This window comes from Notothenia rossii (genome assembly GCF_949606895.1).
Source record: "Notothenia rossii genome assembly, chromosome: 6".
In the NCBI taxonomy this organism is placed as follows: Eukaryota; Metazoa; Chordata; class Actinopteri; order Perciformes; family Nototheniidae; genus Notothenia; species Notothenia rossii.
The window spans coordinates 74,060,774-74,084,882 of NC_136909.1; the positions used below are offsets into that span (position 1 = coordinate 74,060,774).

A 24,109-nucleotide genomic window follows, 5' to 3' on the forward strand; every position below is an offset into this window, starting at 1 on the left:
CTAGTGTTTATTTGAAAGTCTACAGATTTTTGTCTTTCACGGTCAACATGTATATATTTTACTTTTTAGTTTTGTTCTAATTTTTATTTTGAGACGTTTCTATTCTATGTTTGTTTATTTTCTACTCTTGTATTTCCCCTTATACAATGCATTGCTTTAACATGCTGCTATGACGTAAAAAAATGAGCAAACAAAAAAATCCAACATAACAATAAATGTCATTACTGAAATCAAAATCATGAGTGAACCAACACCTGTCCGGCAGATATCTACAGAAGAGAAGCAACAGTCACACACACACACACACACACACACACACACACACACACACACACACACACACACACACACACACACACACACACACACACACACACACACACACACACACTGGGAGCAACAGTCAGTGGGAGGTCTACCTGTGTGTAAGCCCTCCCCCTCCTCCCCTCTGCAGCGTCACTGGTTTCCCTGGGAGCCGACAGACAGCAGCCGGACGACGTCCAGAGTCTGCGCTTCACTCGCTCCAGGATTCAGACGCGGACTGGAGGAATGCGTGGCAAAACACGGCGTTTATTTTGATTTTTCAGACAGGAGATCTCTCTCCTAACAAGTGCATTGAGATTTCTAGCATGAAAGCTCCGTCCTGGAGCCAGTAGAGGTGTTAGAAATGTCTCAGCAGCCGCGGTTTGTGCAGCTCTCCGCTGCTTCGATCGCCGTAGTCTTCGGCCCGGACGAGGAGAGTTTGCGCGCCGGAGGAGTGAAACTTAATGGCAACACTACCAGCGGCCAGGAGATTTTTGCGGACTTTAAGGCGCAGAATTTGCGTAGTTCATGGAATAAGAGACTCGTCAAGGCTGTAGCTGAAGTGTACTTTCAGGGATGGATGGAAAACTTGGTGCTTTTCATTCAGGGGAACGCCAACAACTTGGAGGTGCTGAGAGAAGCGTGGATGCGCAGAGCTCTGAGGTCACCAAAGGGATTTATTATCAAAGCTGTCGGTATGTAACATCAATCCTTTTCTCATAGCTTTCCCTATCCATCTAAAATCAAATAACTAATATACAGTGTGTAAGCCTACAATGCATCCACATGCAGACAAAGTTATCACAGGTGTGAGAGATGGCACAAACAACATTTGTTTACCACCCTGAGAGAAAAGTGTGAAAGCAATACACTTTCAACACTGGGATGCCAGAGGTTCCCTTCCTCCTCCTCCTCTGAAGAATGAGTACTAAATTCTGTTCCATGTGTTTTAAAATCTTTTCATCTTAAAGTTGTTGGTAACAGAAGTTTATTTGATTATGTTCTCCCTATCTCTAACTCTAGATTTAGACAATTATGACCACTATGAATACCTTTTTTTGCTATGATCATTTAAATGTTGTCTCAAACTAACACTACAAGTGTTTGTTGCCTCAGACATAATGTTCCTTGAATCTCTGTTCCGCTGTATAAGGTCTGGTGCATTATAGGACTACATCACCAATCAGCCTCCCATTGTTGTCGACACATTTATATGTTTACCCTAGCTTGTAAACAAAGCTCTGTATACCATGTAATTACCTTTAATTACTCTCCTTCTCTGGCTCTGTTCTGATGTTTTAAAGCAGGTTTATATGTGCACAGAAACCGAATGGAAACCTTTATATAGCGTACTATAGCATGATCTCATGGGCTGTAAATGCCCGGCAGCAACCCTCTGTAAGGGTTTACACCTAATGACAGTATTCTTAAGAGATGCACCAGGTTATTCACATGTTTTGCCACTTCAGAAGGAAGATGCTGAATGATGGTGGTTGCAAATTGACACCTGCGGGAACTGTTTTTATGTTTTTGCCACAAAGCACCCCCTTCCACTCCAAAAGGCACATCCCATGAAATTTGGAAGCGGCAGGATAGTAGTTTTAGTGGCGGGTTTCCAATTGTTGAGCTGCAGCAGGTCCCTTTTGGTTGTTGATAGTGATTTAGCAACACAAACATTGGCTTTGAGTCCCCATCTGCTCCAGCTGTCTGTCCTCTGTTTCAGGTTCTTTCCCATAATGTGTTTTTAGTCTGGATGCCGCCGTCTACCTGCTAACTTTGTATCAATCCATCAGCCAGGGCAAATTGAAAGGTGCACAGACAAGTAAAGGGAGGAATGTGATATGAAGGGGAGGACGAGACCACACAAGGGGAGTCCCGAGGGGGCGTGGAGCGACAGTGGAGGGGGGGAGGTGGAGGCTGACATGCCATCCTGCTGAGAGACAGTTTCACAAACAAACACTGTGAAAGCCAAAGGTGACGTTGAGCTCTATTGCTATGCGCTGCGTCAGCACAAAGGTGCACACAGACACCATGAGCTCTCAATCGGATGTGAGGCATGTGCTGAAACCTCTACAGACTCCTCATGTTTGAGCTTCACACAAGACACTTGTAAGCAAACACGTCTTTGTGTGGATTTGTCAACTCCTTCTCCTCCTTAAAAAATCCTTCACCTCGCACCGCAGCAATTTGTATGGTAATCAGTGCTGGCAGACTGTCAAGAGTCCTGTTTACGGCCTCCTCTCTGAGAATGGGTCAGCAGTGAATCACCCAGCGACTGGCTGCAGACCACCGCCGCTCCTCTGTTACCCAGGATTAATGTCCCCCCCATTTCATGGCCAGCGAGGGACTGTGAAAGTCAGACTCCTAGATTGATATCAGGCATGGACTTAAAGGCCTTGACATTGTCCTCATATAAATATGCCAGTTAGAAGACAGACACGTTATGAGTTATGTGCTACAGTGAATACCAAACAGCCATATTTCCTTTCTCAGGTCAGAGCAAGGTTGAGACGGGACTTTACTGACGTGAGGAGGTTTTTAAACGGGAAGTAAAGGTTAGAAGATGTTTAGCTGAAATAGACCAGATGTGGTTTAAGTTATTAATCAAATAGATGTAAAACAAAGCTTTTGGGACACATAAGCTTAATTTGCGCTACTTCCTTATTGGTCCTGTCTGGTTATCGGTGCTAATCGCCTGAGGGAAGACAGATCGTTCTGTGGGTCTTTTTTGAGGGGAGAATACGCAGAAAGAGAGGTGTGTGGGAGGGTTGATGGAGGAAGGGGCTCGTGGTGAGGTTAGTCCGAGGTAAACAGGCAGGGTGAGGAGTTAGTATGAACAGGCTGCGTTGTTGGAATGGGCCCCCCCGGGCACTGGGGTTGACCTCTCCTCTTAACTCATGAACGTGGTTCTCATTCCTCACTTTAAATTATCTCCTCAGCCATTTTCTTCCTTTTAAGCTGTTGTTTACAGAAAAATACTGAAATTCCACCGCAGACTCATTTCATTTACGATCATTATTGACAGTACTGTATGTTTACATTTACACTGTAACCTGAATACTCTGAATAATCCTGTTTTTGTTGAAATATTTCCTTAATTGGTATGGTAACCTGCAGGAAACACAAAATATGAAAAGGAGAACTAGAGAAAATTATGTGTTAGTGTTTTTTGTTTCTGCCGTGATCAATACCTAGATTCAAGTTTTTTCACCACCATTAGTGGTCCAGTTGTTTGCTCAGAGACACAATACATTATATCTACCTCACAAAATGTAGTGAGTGAAAACACCAACTTGAATCATGCTATGGTGTCTACCTGCCACATAAATACAAAAGGATTGAAGAGTAATCTACTTCAGCTTTATTGTATCAAGATGGTTTACGCGTTGCAATAATCTTTGTTCTGCCTTAAAATAATAGTTTTGCATTGTGGGAAATGTGCTTATTCACTTTCTTACTGAGAGTTAGATAAAGCGATTTATGAGTCTGAGGGTTAACTTTAGAGCCAGAGCTGGGATCATAAGCTAGCTAAGCGTAAGGACTGGGAACAGGAGGAAATGGATGGCTTTGTCCAGATTAAACTCACAAGATAAAACTAGCTGCATAGAACGTAGAGACATGAGAGTCGGACCAATCTTATAATCTAACTTTTAGGAGGATAAGGGTAACTCTTAAAGTGTCAAACTATTCCTTTATTCAGATTGGTAATTAATTAATATTGTGTCTGAAGATGCAGTAATTATCTTGGCAGTGGGCTTTTATAAAATCCTTAAAGTTCCCCGAACTAATTTCACAAAATCCAGGCTTTTCGTGTTGAAACCAGAGGCTTCATTATGACTGTAAGCCCGTTCTGCATTATTCAGAGTCCTACCATTGTCCCTGCAGCAGGATGAGCGTAGATCCCAGAGCTGAAACATTTATAAGTAGTCAGCCAGTGGTGTAATGAGGTATCGTGTAACCTTACTACATAGAGCTCCGTAAACTGCTCCTGCCACCTTTGAACGTGGATGTGAACAAGTCCTCACTTTGGCCATGGAAAACACTTTTCTGGCCGTTGCAGGACATACTGTAGGTCCCCCACCTGTGTATTATTTGGAGAATTAAGGCACTTTTCAGCCAAGTTTCCTTTTATAAATGGTATATTTCATTTAACTTGCCATACCATGAAGGGGTGAAGCATTCCTTAAATGCTTCATTTACTCTTGAGATCATTTCCTGAGTTTGTCGGCTGAGAAAGCCTCGTTTCTGCTCTTTACTTTTCACTTGAAAGTGTTGTATTTTCACACAGCGTGGTGTCTCCTTTCATGAGGGTATTTTGTCAGAGTCTCAAAGCGCTTCACTAATGGTCATAACTCTTCCAGATGTGCCCTTATTAACCATGACACCCCCTCACCAGCTTTAAATGGCCCACCCTGTCCTAACTAAGCAGCGCAGGTCAAAGGTTGCAACCTTCCTGCTAACAAGCTGCTGCAGGTCAGCTGGCTTCAGAGAGCAACACACATCAATACATTCTCCAGGTGTTCCACACTCTGGCTTCTGTTAGTCCAAACCTTATTTCTGTTTTCATCAATGGATTATATACTGGATGTTATTCAACTCATTACTAAGTATACTAAGGAACTTTCATTGTTTCCTTTTGTCAAATCCAAAACCAGAATGATTCATCCATTCATTACTTTGACTTAACTACTTTGATTGTTTATTCATTACTTTAAGCTAACTATTTCAACCTGTTTATTCATTAACTGGATTTTTACAAAGTTTGGAAAGAGCTTAGTTTTAACAGTTTGTTTCCCAAGGGTTGGGAATATACCTGGAATAATGTCTTTGAAAGATGCTTTATGCTAATTTATTTGAACTTCTCTACTCACTTGCTAACAGTTCACATTAACTATTGTGCTGTAGCTTTTAAACTAAGGATTAACATCACACCAAATATAGTCCTAATTAACTTAAACATACTGTATCTTCTAATCAAGTCCCAATTTCTTCGTTTTTTAAAGCCTTTTATCTACACTGATATTGCGGCATTAATCAGAAACATGATATACATGCTGCTGTTTCTCAAGTTTAACATTTAACAAAAAGTGTGTATTATGTCAGGGGTTGGAAGATCCTCAATCGGCTATAACTCAACAGAGTCGAGGTTTTTATTATTGTTGGTTGGTAGATCAAAGAACATCCAATTAATTCATTTAGACGAAATAAACAATTGACTGGATGAATGAAATTGTTAAAGGTCCCATGCCATTTCTATTGATCATATACTCTCATACAGCATCTCTGTATAGTAGGCTATGTGTATTCACTCTCTGTCCTAAACGGCTTGTTGGAGCTCCTGCCCCCCCCCCCCTCCCTGTGAGCCCACTGTGCTCTGATTGGTCAGCTCGCCCACTCTGTTCTGATGAGTCCACCACTATGGTCTACCACCGTTACAGAGGAACATCAGTGATTACGTGTTACAATGGCGTTAGCAACCAGAAAATGACACCAGTAAGGACAAACAGATGAGAATGCTGCTTGGGGTCTGGTTGCGGACAGTGCGAGCTGGGTTCATTTCCTGCTTGCTGCGTGGGGTCTGCGAGACAGCGACACATCGCGAATGGACGCGGGAAGGGGGGGATTTGAGGGTTTGTGACTTTGCAGACTGTTTGCATTTATAAAAACCTTCATAACACACAAGGGGACGGGTAATAACCGGAAAAGCATGACATGGGACCTTTAAAGGGAAATAAAAGCAGCCGCTGTGACTTGTGAAGTTTTGTTGAACTTTTAGATTGTTTTCCAAATTGCATTGTTCTTGTAAGTTAATTATGCTGCAGTTTAATACCAGCATCACTCCTATTGTCTTGGACTATGCCAGAGCCAAGGATATATGTCTGCATCCATCTAGAATGTCTTTCTGTTTCCTGTGCTTGTAAAAGATGGTTCAGTAAGCGTGTCAGATATAAGGAAACCTTGACCTCTATTCTCAGGCGTGACCCTCGGACGTGCCTTCACATGTGTGAGAGACTTTCCGTGTTGCGTGCCTGCCTCTCAGCACATCATTTGTTAGCGACATCCTTTCCCATTGAGCAGGAAGCTAACCCCTGGTGCAAATCAGGCATGTTGGCCTCTTTATCGACCCACATTTGGCTGTTCAGTAGAGTTGGATGGAGCGGTGCCAACAACAACAGTCTAGGAGTTTCCTCTTTATTCCTCAGCTTACACAAACTGTCAGCGGCCGCTTGGGTTTCCCTCATGGGATTTATCTTCATTCACTCTCTGGTCAGACAAATGGGTCACCACTGAATTGAGGATATTGTATTAAGTTTGGCATTGCCATTACTCTTCAGTTTCCTGACAGGATGTTTTCTTTGCCTTATTTAGCATTGATAAGTGTAATGGTATTCTAACATAGGTTCTGTGATAGAAAAGTGCTGTGTTATTGTATTTCAGGAGTAAAATACACTTTCAAGGATCTGGGTGCTGACTATGTATCAGGATATTAAGAAGCTATGTATCATATGGCAGACACTGGACAGGAGCGTTGCCCTTAATGCTGGGATAACAAACACAGGAATCTGCTTTACTTCGAGCTTGGTTAAGAGGAAATGGGTTTCATCTGCAACCAATGACTGCCATCACTCTTGATTAAGGGGTGTGGACCTGCTGGAGAAACTCTTAGATTGTGTGTATATATGTTTTGGTGGTGGGGTGTCAGTTGAGTGAAAATACTTCAATCTTTGAATAAGATCAATCAATCAATCAATCAATGTTTATTTATATAGCCCAATATCACAAATGTTACATTTGCCTCAGTGGACTTCACAGTTTGTACAGAATATCAGAATGACAATACGACACCCTCTGTCCTTAGACCCTCACATCGTACAAGGAAAAACTTCCGGAGAAAACCCCACAGTTTAAAGGGAAAAATGGGAGAAACCTCAGGGAGAGCAACAGAGGAGGGATCCCTCTCCCAGGACGGACAGACGTGCAATAGATGCCGTGTGTAAATTGAAAAGATAATACATTTGCAACATAGGTAGTCCAAATGTTTGGAAATGCATGTGTGTATAATAGGAAGATGGATCCACGAGGATATCCATCCAGGACTTATGATCCAGGACCACAGACACGACTCAAGATCCAGGACTCGCAATCCATGACACAGGACCGCAGGATCATCCATGACTCCGTATCCCGGCGTATATAGACACCAAAAAGAAAGAAATTTGGGGAAGCTGGGTTAATCGGAACATGAGAGTACACAGGTATAGACAGAGAGAAGGAAGAAGTAAGATGTCCCCCAACAAACTAAGCCTATATCAGCAAAACTAGGGGCTGAATCTAATCAGCCCTATCTATAAGCTTTATCAAAAAGGAAGGTCTTAAGCGCACTCTTAAAAACGGATAGGCTGTCTGCCGCCCGAACACAAACTGGAAGCTGATTCCACAAAAGTGGAGCTTGATAAGAAAAGGCTCTGGCTCCCATTGTACTTTTAGAGACTCTAGGAACAACCAACGACCCTACATTCTTGGAACGCAATGCCCTAGTAGGACAGTAGGGTATAATGAGTTCTTTAAGGTAAGATGGCGCCTGCCCATTAAGGGCTTTGTAGGCGAGAAGAAGAATTTTAAAGTCTATCCTGTGTTCTATAGGGAGCCAGTGTAAGGCAGCCAGAACAGGAGTAATGTGGTCCCTTTTCCTAACTCTGGTTAGTACACGAGCTGCATAATTTTTAATCAGCTGAAGTGACTTGACTGACTTCTTGGTACACCCTGAAAATAAGGAGTTACAATAATCCAGCCTTGAAGTAACAAATGCATGGACTAGTTTCTCTGCATAGTTTTGAGGCAAGATATGGCTGATTTTTGCAATGTTACGGAGATGGAAGTAGGCGGTCCTTGAAATTGATTTTATGTGGGCGTTAAAGGATAAATCCTGATCAAATATAACACCAATATTCCTTACAGTCTCACTGGAGGCCAAATTAATGCCATCCATAGTTAGTATATCTTTAGATAATTTATTTCGTAGATTCTTTGGGCCAAGTACAATAACTTCAGTTTTGGTCGTGTTTAACATCAAAAAATGTAAGGTCATCCACGTTTTTAAGTCCTTGAGGCAGTCTTTTATTTTATTTAGATGATTAATTTCATCAGGCTTGATTGATAAATATAGTTGAGTATCATCCGCATAACAATGAAAGTTTACAGAATGATTCCTTATAATATTGCCTAACGGAAGCATATATAATGTGAACAAAATAGGTCCGAGCACTGAGCCCTGTGGCACTCCATGGCTAACTTTGGTTTGCGTGGAAGATTCATCGTTGACACGTACAAACTGAGAGCGTTCAGATAGATAGGACCTAAACCAGCCTAAAGCAGTTCCCTGTATGCCAAGTAAGTGCTCTAGTATTTGCAATAGGATATCATGGTCGATAGTATCAAATGCAGCACTGAGATCGAGCAAAACAAGAATAGAGACAACTCCCTTGTCTGAGGCCATTAGAATGTCATTTGTGACTTTAACCAGAGCTGTCTCTGTGCAATGATGTGTTCTAAAGCCAGACTGAAAATCTTCAAATAAATCATTGTTTTTTAAGTAATCACACAGCTGTTTTGCGACTGCTTTCTCAAGAATTTTTGAGAGGAACGGAAGATTAGAAATAGTTCTATAGTTGGCTAAAACCTTTGGATCGACGTTGTGCTTTTTAAGAAGCGGTTTTATCACTGCTACTTTGAATGATTGTGGAACATAGCCGGATAATAAAGACATATTCATAATATTTAATAAAGAAGTGCTAATTAATGGAAAAACTTATTTTAACAGCTTAGTTGGAATCGGGTCTAAGATACACGTTGATGGTTTAGAAGAGAGAATCATTGAATTTAATTGTTCAAGGTTTATGGCTGAAAAGCATTCTAGTTTACTATAGTGTAATATTAGAACTTACGTTTCCGGGAGCTGTTGATAACACTATACTGGTCAAAGGCAAGAGGTCATTAATTTTGTTTCTACGAGTAACAATTTTATCGTTAAAAAAGCACATAAAATCATTACTACTGAGTGTTATGGGAATAGAAGGCTCAGTCGAGCTGTGGCTCTCTGTCAGCCTGGCTACAGTGCTGAAAAGAAATCTTGCATTATTCTTATTCTCATCTATTAATGAAGAGTAGTAGGCTGCTCTCGCTTTACGCAGTGCTTTCTTATATTCATTGAGAGTAATATGCCAAATTAAACGAGATTCTCCAAGTTTAGTGGAACGCCATATCCTTTCTAGTTGTCTCGACTTTTACTTTATTTTGCGGGTTTCGGCATTATGCCATGGAGCTAATCTATGTTGTTTTATTTTCTTCTTTTTCAAAGGAGCAACAGAGTCTAATTTTATTCGCAGCGCATCTGTAGCACTATCAACAACATGATCAATTTGGGGTGGTGTACATTTTGTATAAGTTTCCTCCCTTACATGCAGACATGCTATCGAGTTAAGTATTGGTGGAATCTCTTCCTTAAATTTGGCTATAGCACTAACAGATAGGTTTCTGCTGCAGGAGCTTTTGACTAATGATTTGTAGTCTAGTAACAGTACTTCAAAAGTTACTAAGAAATGGTCGGATAAAGCAGGATTATGCAGTTCAACTAATAGTTGCTCAATTTCAATACCATAAATCAGAACAAGGTCGAGAGTGTGATTATAGCAGTGGGTTGGTTTATTTACACTCTGACAGAAACCAACATAATCTAATATAGAGTTAAATGCAACAGTAAGGCTATTTTTATCATCGTCAACATGAATATTAAAGTCACCTACGATAATTACTTTATCTGTTTTAAGTACCAAAGCTGATAAAAACTCAGAGAATTCTGATAAGAATTCTGAATAAGGACCTGGTGCACGGTACACTGTAACAAATAAGATTGGCTGCAAAGTTTTCCAGGTCGGATGCGTAAGACTGAAAACGAGGCTTTCAAAAGAGGTATAATTAAATTTTTGTTTAGTATTGATAAGTCAACTTGAGTCAAAGATTGCTGCAACTCCACCTCCTCGGCCCGTGCCTCGGGCAATATGAGTATTGATATGGCAGGGTGGAGTGGCCTCATTTATGCTGACATATTCTTCATGTCTCAACCAAGTTTCAGTGACACAGCATATATCAATATTATAATCTGATATTAAATCATTTACCAATATTGCTTTAGATGCTAGAGATCTTATGTTTAAGAGACCACATTTAATCTTCCTGTTTTGTTGCACTGTAGTAGTTGTTACATTTACTTTTAGTAGGTTATTATGTATGACACCTCTATTAGGATTTACCTTAAATTGTCCCTGGGCAGACACACACACCGTTAATATTGGGTATTTTATTGGGTTCGGGATTCCCATGGATGACTGCCTAGGAGAGAGCGCAGAGAAGCGTGTAAGACTGCGACTCTGCCTCCTGGTCTCAACTCCAGTTTATCATGGATTAAGTCCACAAAGCCCTGAAATGTTTGCCGAAATGAGATTTGCACCTTCCAAAGTAGGATGAATGCCGTCTCTCTTAATCAGACCAGGTTTTCCCCAGAAGGCTTTCCAATTATTTACGAAGCCCACATTGTTTGCTGGGCACCACCAAGACAACCAGCGCTGAAATGATGACATGCGGCTATACATGTCATCATTGAAGATGAAACTTGAGATACTCAAGACTTTTGCTCTAGTGGTAAGTTTGAGAGGGATCTGTCAGAGCAGAATTGACCTTTTATCATCAGTGAAACCATGCAAAAACCAAGCTAAGAGTTTAAATAGTGAACAAAACAGGGCCTTACAAAAGTAAAAAAGTCAAAGTCAGCTTTATTGTCAAGAATTCTACATCTTGTACATCCAGAAATCTCGAAATATCGTTTCTCGAGGTCCTACAGTGTGACATCTATATACATTAAAAAAAAACAAAAAAAACAAAAGGGCCTAGATAATCGGGGTATACAGTAAACATAACATAATTATTACATTACATTTTAAACTGAGTTTAAAATGTTAATAATATGTTAAAGTGTTCAGCGGAGATGGCAGAAAAGTGACTGGTGCTGGATGAGGGAGGTTGGTTTTGTGTGTGTGTGTGTGTGTGTGTGTGTGTGTGTGTGTGTGTGTGTGTGTGTGTGTGTGTGTGTGTGTGTGTGTGTGTGTGTGTGTGTGTGTGTGTGTGTGTGTGTGTGTGTGTGTGTGTGTGTGTGTGTGTGTGTGTGTGTGTGTGTGTGTGTGTGTGTGTGTGTGTGTGTGTGTGTGTGTGTGTGTGTGTGCGCGCGCGTGTGTTAGAGTCCAGGACCATTTGGGGCAGGGGAGGAAGGTCAGAGGCAGGGTGGAGAGTTCAGGGGAGAGATGTCAGAGGGGGGGAGAGGCTACACCTTTGGCTACACCTACTGTTACATCAACAAAAAAGGATTCGAAACACGTTCATTTTCCTACCTCCACGGTCGCGGCAAGCAGTGGTGGGAGGCATTATGCTTTAGGATCGTTTGTCCATCCTTTTGTATGCGTGCTGCTGTCCATCGAGTGTCTGTCTGTTCCGTCTCAGGAACATCTTTTGGTAATTTCTTCAGTCTGGTATTAACTTCCACTTGGACTCAAGTATTAACTGATTAGACTTTAGGGGTCAAAGGTCAATGTCACTGAGACCTCGCAAAGCACAATTTTGGCCAAAACTGAAGAATGAATGTGCCTTTTATTACAATATTTCACAATGTCAAATGTAAAGATAAAATGATGAAATGAGGATGTTCTATTTCACTGTACAGTGACTGGTTGTCGAGGACTAAGACTATTGTTAGTAAACGATCAGCAAACATTAGGTATTGAAATGCAATATTGCTTTTTTTCAGTGTTTGCAAGAATGCTGAATTGCATTTATGATTTAAGCATTTTTCATTCAGAAAATTGCTTTGGAAGTAAACCAGTCAAAAGGGTCATCAGAACATGTGGCCAGAGCCCAGGCTTTTTTAAATCAAATGTAAGTCTTTCAGTATGCTCCTTTTAAGGTTGTTTAATGCTCCGTTGTTATCTGTAGTAAGTTAAGATGTTTTGCTAAGACAGTCTGAAGTAATCAGTGATAACTAATCAAGATAACAATCACCTGCAATTATGAGTTTTGTAAGAGGCAACAAAAAGTTCAGGCAGAATATCAGGAGAACCAAGAACATCTGAGTGTGTATAAAACATGGTAAAGCTTGACTAACAACACAGATATCTGAATCTGACTCATTTCTATGGACCTTTGAGAAAAGAACTGTTGAAAAAGTTAAAAAGAAATGTTATAGAGGCACTAAAAGTCAGAATATCACAACCTCTGTGCAAATACTTTTGACCATTTGTTTTGAATCTTTCTTCAAGTCCCACATCACTGATCTCTGGGATATCCAGAACGTCTGGTATTAAGCTGAAATGCAAGGTTCATTAGATCTGGGCTGGATTCGAGCGGAGATGAAGTGGTTACTCTGGAGATGTGACAAATCTGGCTTGAGAAGAGGCAGAGGACTTGGACATAGTTTATATACAGAAATGTGAAAAACATGTACAATTAAAGAACATAGGAAAGGTACTTTGGTCCAAATGTAAATATCTTGGTCTTCCAAGCATCTGGCAGAAACAGCCCTGGCAGACTTTGGACTAATGTTCATGAAAGCAGACGAGAGCCAGATATTTCAGGGTGTGGCCATTAGGTCTGAGAGGTACGAGGTAAAAAGATGGGAAAGTAAAGTGCCAGTGTCATGTTACACAGAGCACTTTGGGCTGTGCTATTAAATACAGGCCTGTCTACCTGCACATTGTCTTCTTTTAAACACCTGCTCAGGTGCATTTCCTACTCCACAAGAACATGACGTTTTTTTTTTAACATTAGTAAAGCACTTTGTCATTTGTTTCTTGTGGCATGTGCTGCTATTCAAATTGTTCTTACTGTGAATCAGATGGTAAGAATATTATTTAATGGCTTTACAGCTACAGCCAAAATCTGCGGTGACCAACTATGTGAGCGTAAATATTTCAAGCTCTGTGAATTTCAATTTCAGAAGAATAGTCATAGCCTTTGTATGCCCTCCTGCCAACATATGTTAAATGTCAAAGGGTTGGTTTGGCAAAGTGATCCCCAAGGCTTGAGCTGGATTATAGATACCCTTATTATACTTCTGCTGCTGGTTCTTCTTTTTCTTTGGCTTTGTATTGCATGTGGCAGGTCGCTGCCTCAGTATAGGTTTCTATAGCGACGGGAGTCAACACAAAGCCTGACTGTGTTTCTCCTCATTTCTAAAAGTTTTAGCTCATGAATTCTCTTAAGTTTGACTTTTCTTCCTAACTGTTCACCTTTTTAGATGGAAAATTCAAAAGTCAGTGTTCATATCCAGTCAATATCTCTAGATGAAACTAATAAACTGGAAGGGCAATCAGAGAGCACAGACTGAAGGACAGACAAAATGCCCTAACTCACAATCCTAACAAGTGAAAAATAATATGTGTATCCGCCCTGTAATTCAGATCCGCTCCATAATTTAATGTATCCTTTCTTGGCCCATGATACACCCTTTTACAAAGTTTTATGAAAATTGTCCTGACAGACAAACAAACAGAAAACAAACCCTCATCAGACGAATTATTAATGCAAGAGGATTTTCAGAGTCAATCTGAGTTATCTTGCAAAAATAAAGACATTTGATCAAACACTGATTACAAAACGGGCACAGTCCAACATAACTTGTTTCCTCCCACTTCAAAGCTTCACTTAATATTCAAACGCTGAGAGACTGAGCTGACAGTGGGTCAGTTTAAATATTTAATCAATGCCTTCAAGTTTGGGCAGAAATGCATGTTTTATTGTTGAGAATCAATCAATAAAGCTGTACAATGTTCAGACTTTGCGTTTCACTGGTTATTGGTGTGTTTTAAGTGGGACTGTGGCAGCCGTGTTGATGACATTGACAAGAAAAGCAGATGTTTACTGCAAGCACTTTGATCAAATGGGCCATACAGTGTTTCTCTAAGTGCTTTCGGAGTGGACGCACAGGAAGGGCCAGTGTTGTTAGGCTGGGCGAGGTTTGGTTTTGGGGACATTTGGCCTGTGATGCCTCTCTGAAGGGATCTTTTCACTCAGTTTATTGGGCCATTTAACTGCAACGCCCACGTCTGTGTGTTGTATGGGAGTGAAAGACACAAACTCGTAAAGCACTTTTAAAAAGTGTGATGCGTTGCACATACGCACATAAGAAGGGGAGGGTGGGTTCACGAAGGCCTGCTAGACCAAGAAACCCAAAACAAAGGGAAGTGGTGGTGGGACTGGGAGGAAGTCATGACATAAATCACTGTTGGCATCAATTCCCATTACACTAAATCTGAGTGTATGAATGTTTGACATTGTCTCACCAGAGACTTAACTGGAAACTCACTGAGGCGTGTTCTTCAAAAGGTCTCAGGCGATGGGAGACAGGAGGGGGATTTTTCAGTTTGGGCAGACCTCAAGTTCATGTTGAATGCCTTGCAGTGTGTCCTTAATGAGGGAGAGAGGAGATTAGCCTGTTTGCTCACTGGGGCCTCGAGATTATAGGATAGGAAGATAAGATATGTGTCTGAGAGAGTGGGCTTCCAGGGAGGACATGGAGCGAAGAGTTTTGGAAACAAACCTGATGTTTCAGTTAGATTTTTACCAGAGATAGCATGAAGGGGAAAGGTCAAAGACGAGATTCAGTCACAATTGTGCTATCGTCTGCCTTACTTTGGTTTCTGGTCTTTCATCAAGGCGAGAATATAGATTAAATCCTTTCTGAAAATCAGTAGGTGCATGGATTGATCTTCGCACTGAGAGCAGCAGGGTGGGTGCAGCTATTTGGTCTACAGTACGCGCTGCATTGTATGGCATGTGAGTGTTTTCTCCCAAGAGTCTGGAGGTAATGCAATCACATATGAAACGAGACTCATGTGGCCAGCTAACGACACAGCCATCTGAATACATGTGTCATTGATCAGTGTCAGCAGCCAAAAAGATCTCATTGGGGATAGAAGACAGAAGGTCTCAGTCAATGCTCTGCACAATCACTTGTATCCCCCAGGCGTGAGAAGTTATTCTCACGTGGAAAGTATATGACATGGGAAGAAATAAATGTTTGAATTCTGCATGGAACAGAAAGCATGGTGTGAGGTTTGTCACTTTTTTCATGTTATGGTCATTATAATTATCAAGTATTTTTGATTCATTCTGATAGTGAGAGAGAGGAGTTACCTGGTGAGGTACACAGGTGCCCAGCAATGATCTCTTGTAATAAAACGTATAATACACAACATTTAAAGTATGCATTATGATAGTGGTTCTCAATGTGGAGGTCATTGGATGATTTAATGGGATATTCAAAACAATATTTTTTGAGTTAAGGTTGGCAGAGGTTTTGTCTTACAATTCATAATTATAATTTGATGTGACACACTCACTGTTGTCTATTTGTGTTTTTCACTTAACCTCTTCTTCTGCTGCATGGACAATAGTTTGTAGGAACTGTTTCTTGTGTTTATTTGTGATGTTTCAAAAACACTGGATCATCTCATACTTAACGGGGACTGTCGTATAGTTTGGGGGGGCACATTTATAAAGAAATAAGATAAAAGCGCTTATTCTCCTGGACGGCTCACTCTGAAATGTAAAATGTGTGGAATTTCCCCTAAACGACATTAAACTGCTTCTCCTTTGAACTGAAGGCTCGTCTCCTGTTTGGGTCCAGAGCTTCCCTCCCTTTTCGTTGTGGCACAGGGTTCGGTTGCCATGGCATCCAGCAGGGTATTCATGCAGTGTATGACAATGAGTGTAATGTCGGTGGCCCGGTCTAAGATTACAGGAACACAGAGGCCTGTTCCCCCCGGAGAGAAGATAGTTAGAACCATGAACCCCCACCCGAAGGTCACGTCTGCTAATGTTAGACTCAATAAACAATAATCCCCTGACTATATTACACCATCTTTTTCCCACAAACAATCTGCTGTAGGTGTGTTTTTTTCCTTCTGTCTCACCTACATCCTCAGCCTCACTTTTCTGTAGAATTTTTCAGTACAGCTTGAAATCATGTGAGCAGGTGTTCACAGGATATTCTGCTTTAAACCGGGACACAGTCAGAGAGCATGACAAAAAACACCTCTGTTCAAAGACATCGGGGAACTCAATTTGAGGAGGCGGTGATTTCAGATAACTTTATTGATTTCTTGTATTCAAACATTAGTTATCTGGCTCCCCCTCCGGCCTATCCCTGCTGACCTTTTGACTGTTGTCTGTGGTTATAGGCGGTTGCTATGTGGACAGCCTGGCGGACATTCCTATAGGAAGTTGACAACAATGACTAGCTAAGTCAGCAGCAGTAATTCACTGCCCAGGGAGACTGCTATTGAGATATCCGCTCTGAGCTTTTGTCAGATTAGCGTCTTCTGTCATAGCCGAAAAAGGCAGATGGCTTTTTTTCTTTTTCTTTTAAATCCCACCATGTGCCATAGGATCAGTTGAAAGACCCCTGTCTGTGAGCTTATGAGCCTTAAGCGAGCTCACTGTGCCGATAATTGTTTTTTACTGACTTTGCTTGATTTAGTTCGTTCTGAGGATACAAAACATTAATGACAGCGTAAGTAGCAGTTTGATTAAACAATTTACTGAGGAAAAAGCAGCTCAGATTATGCAGTTTTCAACACCAATACTACTTTATTGGGTGGATAAATGTGAAAATGTGGGCTACTTTTTGTTCCATTTGGGGGGTTTTCACTAATGATAAGTTAGGCTTTATTCCAGTAAAACTGCCACCGGTTTTTTCTCTTATTAGTATTATGGTGATTTTCTAAAGCATATCAGTAGGATTGGCTTGACATGCAATACCTGACCATCAAAAACAAATGTAATTTCAATTTATCACAAGTAGGATTTTTTTATCTTTACATATTATCCAGTCTATTATTATTCTGGTTTGAGGCTATTTATTGGGATACTTTTCATAAATAAAATCTTGCAACACTGTCTTTGATGCTTCATGGTAGTAATAATCCATATGTGCACACCAGAGAAGTGGTACATGTGCTTGGTATGTGTGTGTTCTGTCATGTTTCAACATGGCAGATATTTGATTAGTTGTTTATTTGCCCTTCCTTGGACATAAGTAGTTCAAGTGTGAGGGTTGTAAATGTTTAGTTTACATCAAGTGCGAGCTTGGCAGTGTATTCATTGAATGCCCTGGGGTTGATGGGAGAATCGGTCACATTCACACACGCCACATGTTTGAGCTTTATTCCCACATTCATACACAAAGTGTTGTGGTCAGCACAACTGGACATTTGGGGGAAATGTCCCACTCAATAACAGAAAGAAGTCCTGACTGGCTATATAGCAATCATTAATTGTATGTGTGGCATTTCTTACACTCACATTGCATTGTGAGGGTACTGGAAATACTATATCAGATCTAGCAGGTAGATCACTGCACACATCTTGTGTCTTGTGTCAAGATTTACCCGCTAGTGCCCATTAAGGAGGTGTAGCTGATTAACTTAAACCAATGTTCCAGTCCTGTGCGTAAGGTTATGGTCATGCCCTTGTGTCTGCTCTTCTTATGAAGGGAGTTTGTGTTAACTCAGGCCAGATGCTAATCATTCATCAGCAGTGGGATCTGGTTTGTTTTGGTGCTCTCACTTGGCTCACTTGTCTTTAGTAGACATTACTCTTTGTGCTCTATATATTTTTTTTTAAATAAGTCAAACAGTCAAAATGTGTGCAACTGTTTTAATCAAAATTAGCTTTGTAAAATAAATAACAGTTTCATAAAGGCAAACCTTTCTCAGCTTGCCTTTTATATTATCCCTCAAGGGTTTGCAATGCTTTTCTTGGGGTTACTGCTCAAGGTATGCACAGCAACAAGCCCTCATTCAAATTCTTATTCTAACCATAACCTCAATATCTAAGCTTAACCTAAACATAAATATTACAACTAAAACTTGCCACCTTAAAGTTTAATTTAATAGACATTTCTAATAGTTTGCCTAAACACAATCTTCCAGATTGTGAAGACAGTAACAGCATTTCTGCCAATGACCTGAGTGGGATCAGAGGTTTTGAATTGGCAATTGACAATGGTGGTATCTTTATTACCTTTTTGGAAATGTTCCTTTCTTCCTTTTACTAATTGAGTTTGAACAAAAGTCAGATGTTTTTAGTTGCCTCACATTGTGGTAAATAGGGAACTCAATTAAAAAAACAAGATATGTTTATTACCTGTGTTTTGTCTAAAACATAGACAAGAGACATCCATGTTTTCAATCATAACCAATGACTTAGACACAACCGTGTCAATGTCACGTTTAGTTTTGATGTCTGAGTCTTTGTGGCTCTAGTGTCTTAACCCCTCATGCTCTCTTCAATGTAGGCTTTACACAACACATTTTTCCCTGAAGCAACTTAACCACTGCATGTTGCTTGAATTACGTTACTCAATGTGTTAATCCTGTGAAACTCAGCGATTGTTTTTGAAACTAATAATACATCTTTAAAATGTCTGGTTGTCTTAAAAAGCAGCTTAGTTTTATGATTTAAACGCCTTGTGGCTTCTGCCTAATAGGCTCACAGTCTGCTTGTCACACTGTCAGCCTGCAATTGTACAGATTCGTATGTGGGGTATACATTTAGAGAACAAGTTTTATCCTATTATTATAACTATAAGACAAATGTTTTCTAAAACTGTCTGGGTTTTTTTCTGAGTCTCTCTCACTTTCGGATACATGTTTGTCTAAGGGCACCTCCTGGACATGTCGGGCCGTATGATATGGAGGGCAGGATATCTGATCTGCCCAGCAGGCAGACCTGTGGTCATTTCTCTGGGGGTAATGGAATTTCGTGGTCTGTCCCAGTACTGATGGAATTTCAAAAGCAGTCAGGCATGGTTCATATAACTCACATAAATAGACCACATCGGTCATGATTTAGAAGGTGGTTAGGAAAGGAATGTCAACTTTAGCACTCTGAGTTGTTTTCACTGGCAGCACAAGTCGGAGAGAGACCTCTCTTACCCAGGTGTGTTTGTGTGTACTGCAGCAGGCCCACCTGTTTCACTCAATAATATGGTGGTGTGTGTGTTTGTGTTTCAGGTGATCTGTCCCCGGTGCAGATGTCCCCTGTCCCCCAGTCCCAGTTCATTCCCTTGGCCGAGGTGTTGTGCTCAGTCATCTCCGATATGAACTCCTCTCAAATCATCGTCAACCAGGAAGCACTTATCAATTACATGAGCAAAGCCCACCCAGGTAATCCATATGAACTGCTTTCTTGTTAAAGGGATGGTTTTAAATATTTGGTACATGTGTTTGAAGTGTATCCGTTCTTGTATCTTCGGTTAATAAGTAAATATGAAGCTTAAGCCATCAGCCCGTGAGCTTAGGTTAGCAAAAAGACTGGAAACATTTGCCCTGTCTGAAAATGAACAAAATCCAACTCCCAGCAGCTCTTAATCTTAATTATTGTTACATCAAACAATTTTTTTTTTTTTAAAGACGACATTTTGCTGTTTTACAAGGGGAACTATTTATGTGGTCCTGCTGTAACCCCTGTTGTAATTTTCTCTGCAACATATTTGTTCTGTATTGTTTTAATTAGTGATTTTAGAGGTGCTTGTTGAATGGTTTTACCATATGACAGAGCTAGATTAGCTGTTTCCACATGTTCACTCTTTATGCTAAGCTATGCTAATTGGCTGTGAGCTTTAGGTTCTTATTTACTGAGATGTGAATGGTATCTATTTTCTCATCTTGCACTCAGTCAGAAAGCAATTTTTGTCAACCTTTTGCTTGAAGATATTGTATGCTTTCCAATCTTATTAATTTGCCCCCCCTGCTTGTCCTTTTAACACTATTTTCTCTTTCTATGTCCCAGGGATAACCATCCCTACTCAGGACATCCTCTACAATGCTCTAGGAACTCTGATCAAAGAGCGCAAAATTTACCATACAGGCGAGGGCTACTTCATCGTCACGCCTCAGACCTATTTCATCACCAACACCATGGTCCGAGAGAAGAACTGGTGGACTTCTGGTTCAGCGGATGACCCTCCCTCTCCACCTCCCATTACGTACCTGTTGAGCAATGACGCCTGTATTGAGAACACTCAAACGCTGCCAGTGGCTCACTGCAAGTCTTGCAGTTGCTTCAGCCCTCTCCAAACACCCGCTCATATTGCCTCCACCGCTGTAACAGCTACTATCCCTCCCTCTACTGTCCCAGACCAACATTCAGTTTCTTTTTCAATCAGTGAATGTACAGGCAAGAGCTTAAAGTGGCCCAGACAATTAGATCACAAACCTACAGTGCAGCATCAGTCCACCTCCACAGCGGCAGATTGTCAGGCGAGTGAAATCAGCAAAACGACGGCCACAAGTAACGCCACTAGCCGCAAGGAAAAAGACACCAAGCCAGGGAGGAAGTTTGGTCTCAGTTTGTTTCGGAGGAATGGAGGTAAAAAAGAAAAGCCAAAGAAGGAGTATGCATCGTTTTCAGCCCAGTTCCCTCCAGAGGAGTGGCCAGTAAGAGACGAGGAGGACCTGAATAACTTGCCCCGTGACCTGGAGCATGCAATCATCAAACGCATCAACCCTGAACTGACTGTGGACAACTTGACGCGCCACACGGTCCTAATGAAGAAGCTGGAGGAGAGGAGGGAGAGAGGGATAGAGAGGGTGTTGGACAGGGTTATTGATAAAGATGACAAGGGAGTAGACAAGGGAATGTCTACTGAGATCCTTGCCTTCTCAAAACCCAGGTATCATCACTCCTCTAAGGCCGGGAAAAGGTCTGCTCAGAAGGCCTCTCGCAGCAAGAGGAGGGCACATTCCTCCAGAGACAAGCAGAAGGAAAGAGAGAAGGAGCGGGCGAAGAGTAAGGCTCCCATGTGTACGGAAGATTATCTAGAGGGGGAGGATTTGATCCCTGCACGGCTCAGAAGGGAAATCCCTGTTGATGAACCAGATCAAGTGGAAGAAGGTGGAGCTGTTGAAGGGAAATCTCTTTATAAGAAGCGCATCGAAAACCCTTTCCAGGCTCATCCAATCAAGGAACCTGAGCCTATTATTCATGTCACCACAAACAAAGAGCCAAGAAGACGAGAGGTAAAAGAAAGCAAGGTTTCTGTACCAGGGAAGAAGGATCGCTTAAATAATCGCTCAAAATCTTGGGACCCACATCGAGCCAAAACGATCACATTAGATGTAGAGCATGCAGTAACATCCCCAACGTCTAAGGACAGGTACAACATTGATGCTGATCATGTGCTCCAAGCAGACATGAAACTCAACATTGAGCTGCCACTGCAGTACAGTTCAGTTTACCCACAGAGCAGTACGCTCCGGATAGAAGACAAGGTCCGACATCAGAGGGACGAAAACAGCAAGGAGAGCTGGGAGAGAGAAGGAACCAATTTACACGAGCCAGAATACAACTGTGCACCAGACCACAGCCAAACTAAAGATGACATCCTCTCTAACATCCAACAATACTCCAATACCAATGCCATTCCCCCTACTCATCCATATGAGCCTGTTGTAAATCCCTCACATGACCCAACCCTGCTCTGGCCAAAGCCCTCTTTACAGCGGAAACACTCCCTCAGACTGTCCAACCCACAAAGGGAAGATGTTCAGAGGCCAGAGCTCTCTTCACATCAGCCGGCCTGTGAATCTACAGCCACACTGGAACAACAGGAGATAAGAACCCTCACTATCAGTAATAGAGAGCAAAGGACCATGGGAGAAAGGCCAGAACTGATTGCTGACAGCGCAATAACAGACACTGATGGCTTTGCAGAAGACGACTTCAGGCTCTACCAGAGAGCAGAAGAGGATGATGATGATGATGAGGATGCTTGCAGCTCCTTGTGTCTGAATGAAGAGGAGATTATTGACTCTGCAAATGTGTTCCCGACAGGTCTAGCTGACTACCAAGGCCATAAGGTAGTTGACCAGAACAATGAGTATGATTTTCAATACCAAAGACCCCATCGTCACTTTTATAATTCCAACTTTCACCAAACACAAGTTGACTCCAAACAAGATTCAAGGGAAAGCACATTTAAAGATTTAATTCCCCAAGCAACTCAGAGGAATTCTTCCCTCAGCCCCACCAGATCTGAAGAGACCATCTGGAGGGTCCATCACCGCCATCGGAGGACTCGATCACCAGGGTCCCAAAGGGAATCTAGCCCCAGACTAGGTGCATCGGTCCAGGGGGAGAGACGACAGGAGGTCAACCTTGATTTGGATTGTCCCGAACAGCCTGAAGTTGCTGACAGTAGCATCTTTGACTACTGCCAGACCAGTGAGATAGAATCCGACAGTGAGACGGTCCGTAAGTCGGGTGATGAGGGCGATGGAGAATCTGCTGACTGGGCGGCTGAGGTGCAGGAGGACGATATTGATGAGACAGATGTTCCTCAGACCAGCAGAGCTGTTCAGAGTCCGCCCAGTGGTGCCAGAGGGGTGGAGATCGGGGAAGCGTTGGAAATTGGGGAGAACCAGAGCATCACGGGAGACAGTGGGATAGATTCTCCTCGGTGAGTTCCTCTCTTGTTCATATCAGCTGTAATAAGATGGTGTGATATCATGTTTGCATTTCATTGTGACCTACTTTGAGTCTGGGGTATCTTTTCCAAGGCATTGAACTGACCGATAGGTATAAGAGAAAAAAGGATAAAAACCAGTAAGAAAATGCTCCTTACCCCTTAGCCCAGACACACATTGTTTTTTTCTAGTTTTCACAGCTTAGCCTAAAGACTTACCGCTCTAACTGTAAGCCCACACCAGACTATCCCACGGCATACTAGAGGAGCTTTAGTGACAGGCAAAATAAACACTGTACTGAGGTTAGTTAACCTCTGGGTTACATGTCTGTGGTTGGCCTTCCTCCCAATTTGTGTTTTTTCCTTTAAAGTAAGCTGAACAAACACCTTGTGTCCAATTAGAGTGTGCAGTATTTGGACAGGAGGGAGTATTTTTTTATAATGTAGTGTAATTGCAGTAAGGCACTTAAAATTCGTATGTTATAAATCAAAGAGGAACTTCTCGACATTGAACTCACTGTGCACCCCGGTGTGTGGGTGGACAGATGGGGGGCATGAACACGTCAACTTGGTACAAATGGTATATTTATAGAAAATCTCAACCTCATGCCTTTCTTTTTCCCCCTGCAGGACCCGTGTCAGTTTGGCCTCCAGCAACACTGTCATTCTGGAGGGTCTGAAGAGAAGAGGCTTTTTACAAAACTTGGAGAAACTCCATTCCAAGAGCAGCGCCATTCGCCCGCAGAGCTCACTGCTGCAGCTGACTCCTGTCATGAACGTATAGCAGACCTGAGTCCTCTGTCGTAGCTTTGTGTGGGAGCTGATGGATTTCTTGGCTCAGTATGAAAAGGCCTAAACCAAGCTTGACTCTCCAGTTCTATGCAGCTGCTTGGTCAGAAAACATTTCCAAAAAGGAAGGTTTGCACTTTGTTGCCTACCTTCACATATAAATACCTTCTAAAACAGGGCTCTGTGTACAAATGTAAGTATATATATTTCTTTTTGTAAATAATTTTAAAGGTAATATGCTATGATTTATTCATTTACAAACTACGTTGTTTGCCGGTTAATTTCATGGTTTAAGATAGATAGCCTTTTCTTGTGAAATGTACAGTTTCCATTCTCTACACATTGGTTAAAATGTCTATAACAGAAATAGAATTTTCTAGCATTTACTTATTTCTTTTATCATGTAGCAAGTTACTACAAATAAAAATGTATGTCAACCAAGGTGTA

The 24,109-nt window shown here is 41.6% G+C and overlaps 1 protein-coding gene across 1 annotated transcript; it reads left to right on the forward strand.

Moving 5' to 3' along the window:
• Positions 1-455: 455 nt before the first annotated feature.
• On the forward strand, positions 456-24,099 carry stox1 (storkhead box 1). The gene is made up of 4 exons (XM_079690358.1): positions 456-998; positions 19,422-19,574; positions 20,200-22,867; positions 23,504-24,099. The coding sequence occupies exons 1-4, from the start codon at positions 668-670 to the stop codon at positions 23,655-23,657; spliced, it is 3,306 nt and encodes a 1,101-aa protein (XP_079546484.1). The 5' UTR covers positions 456-667; the 3' UTR covers positions 23,658-24,099.
• The last annotated feature ends 10 nt before the right edge of the window (positions 24,100-24,109 follow it).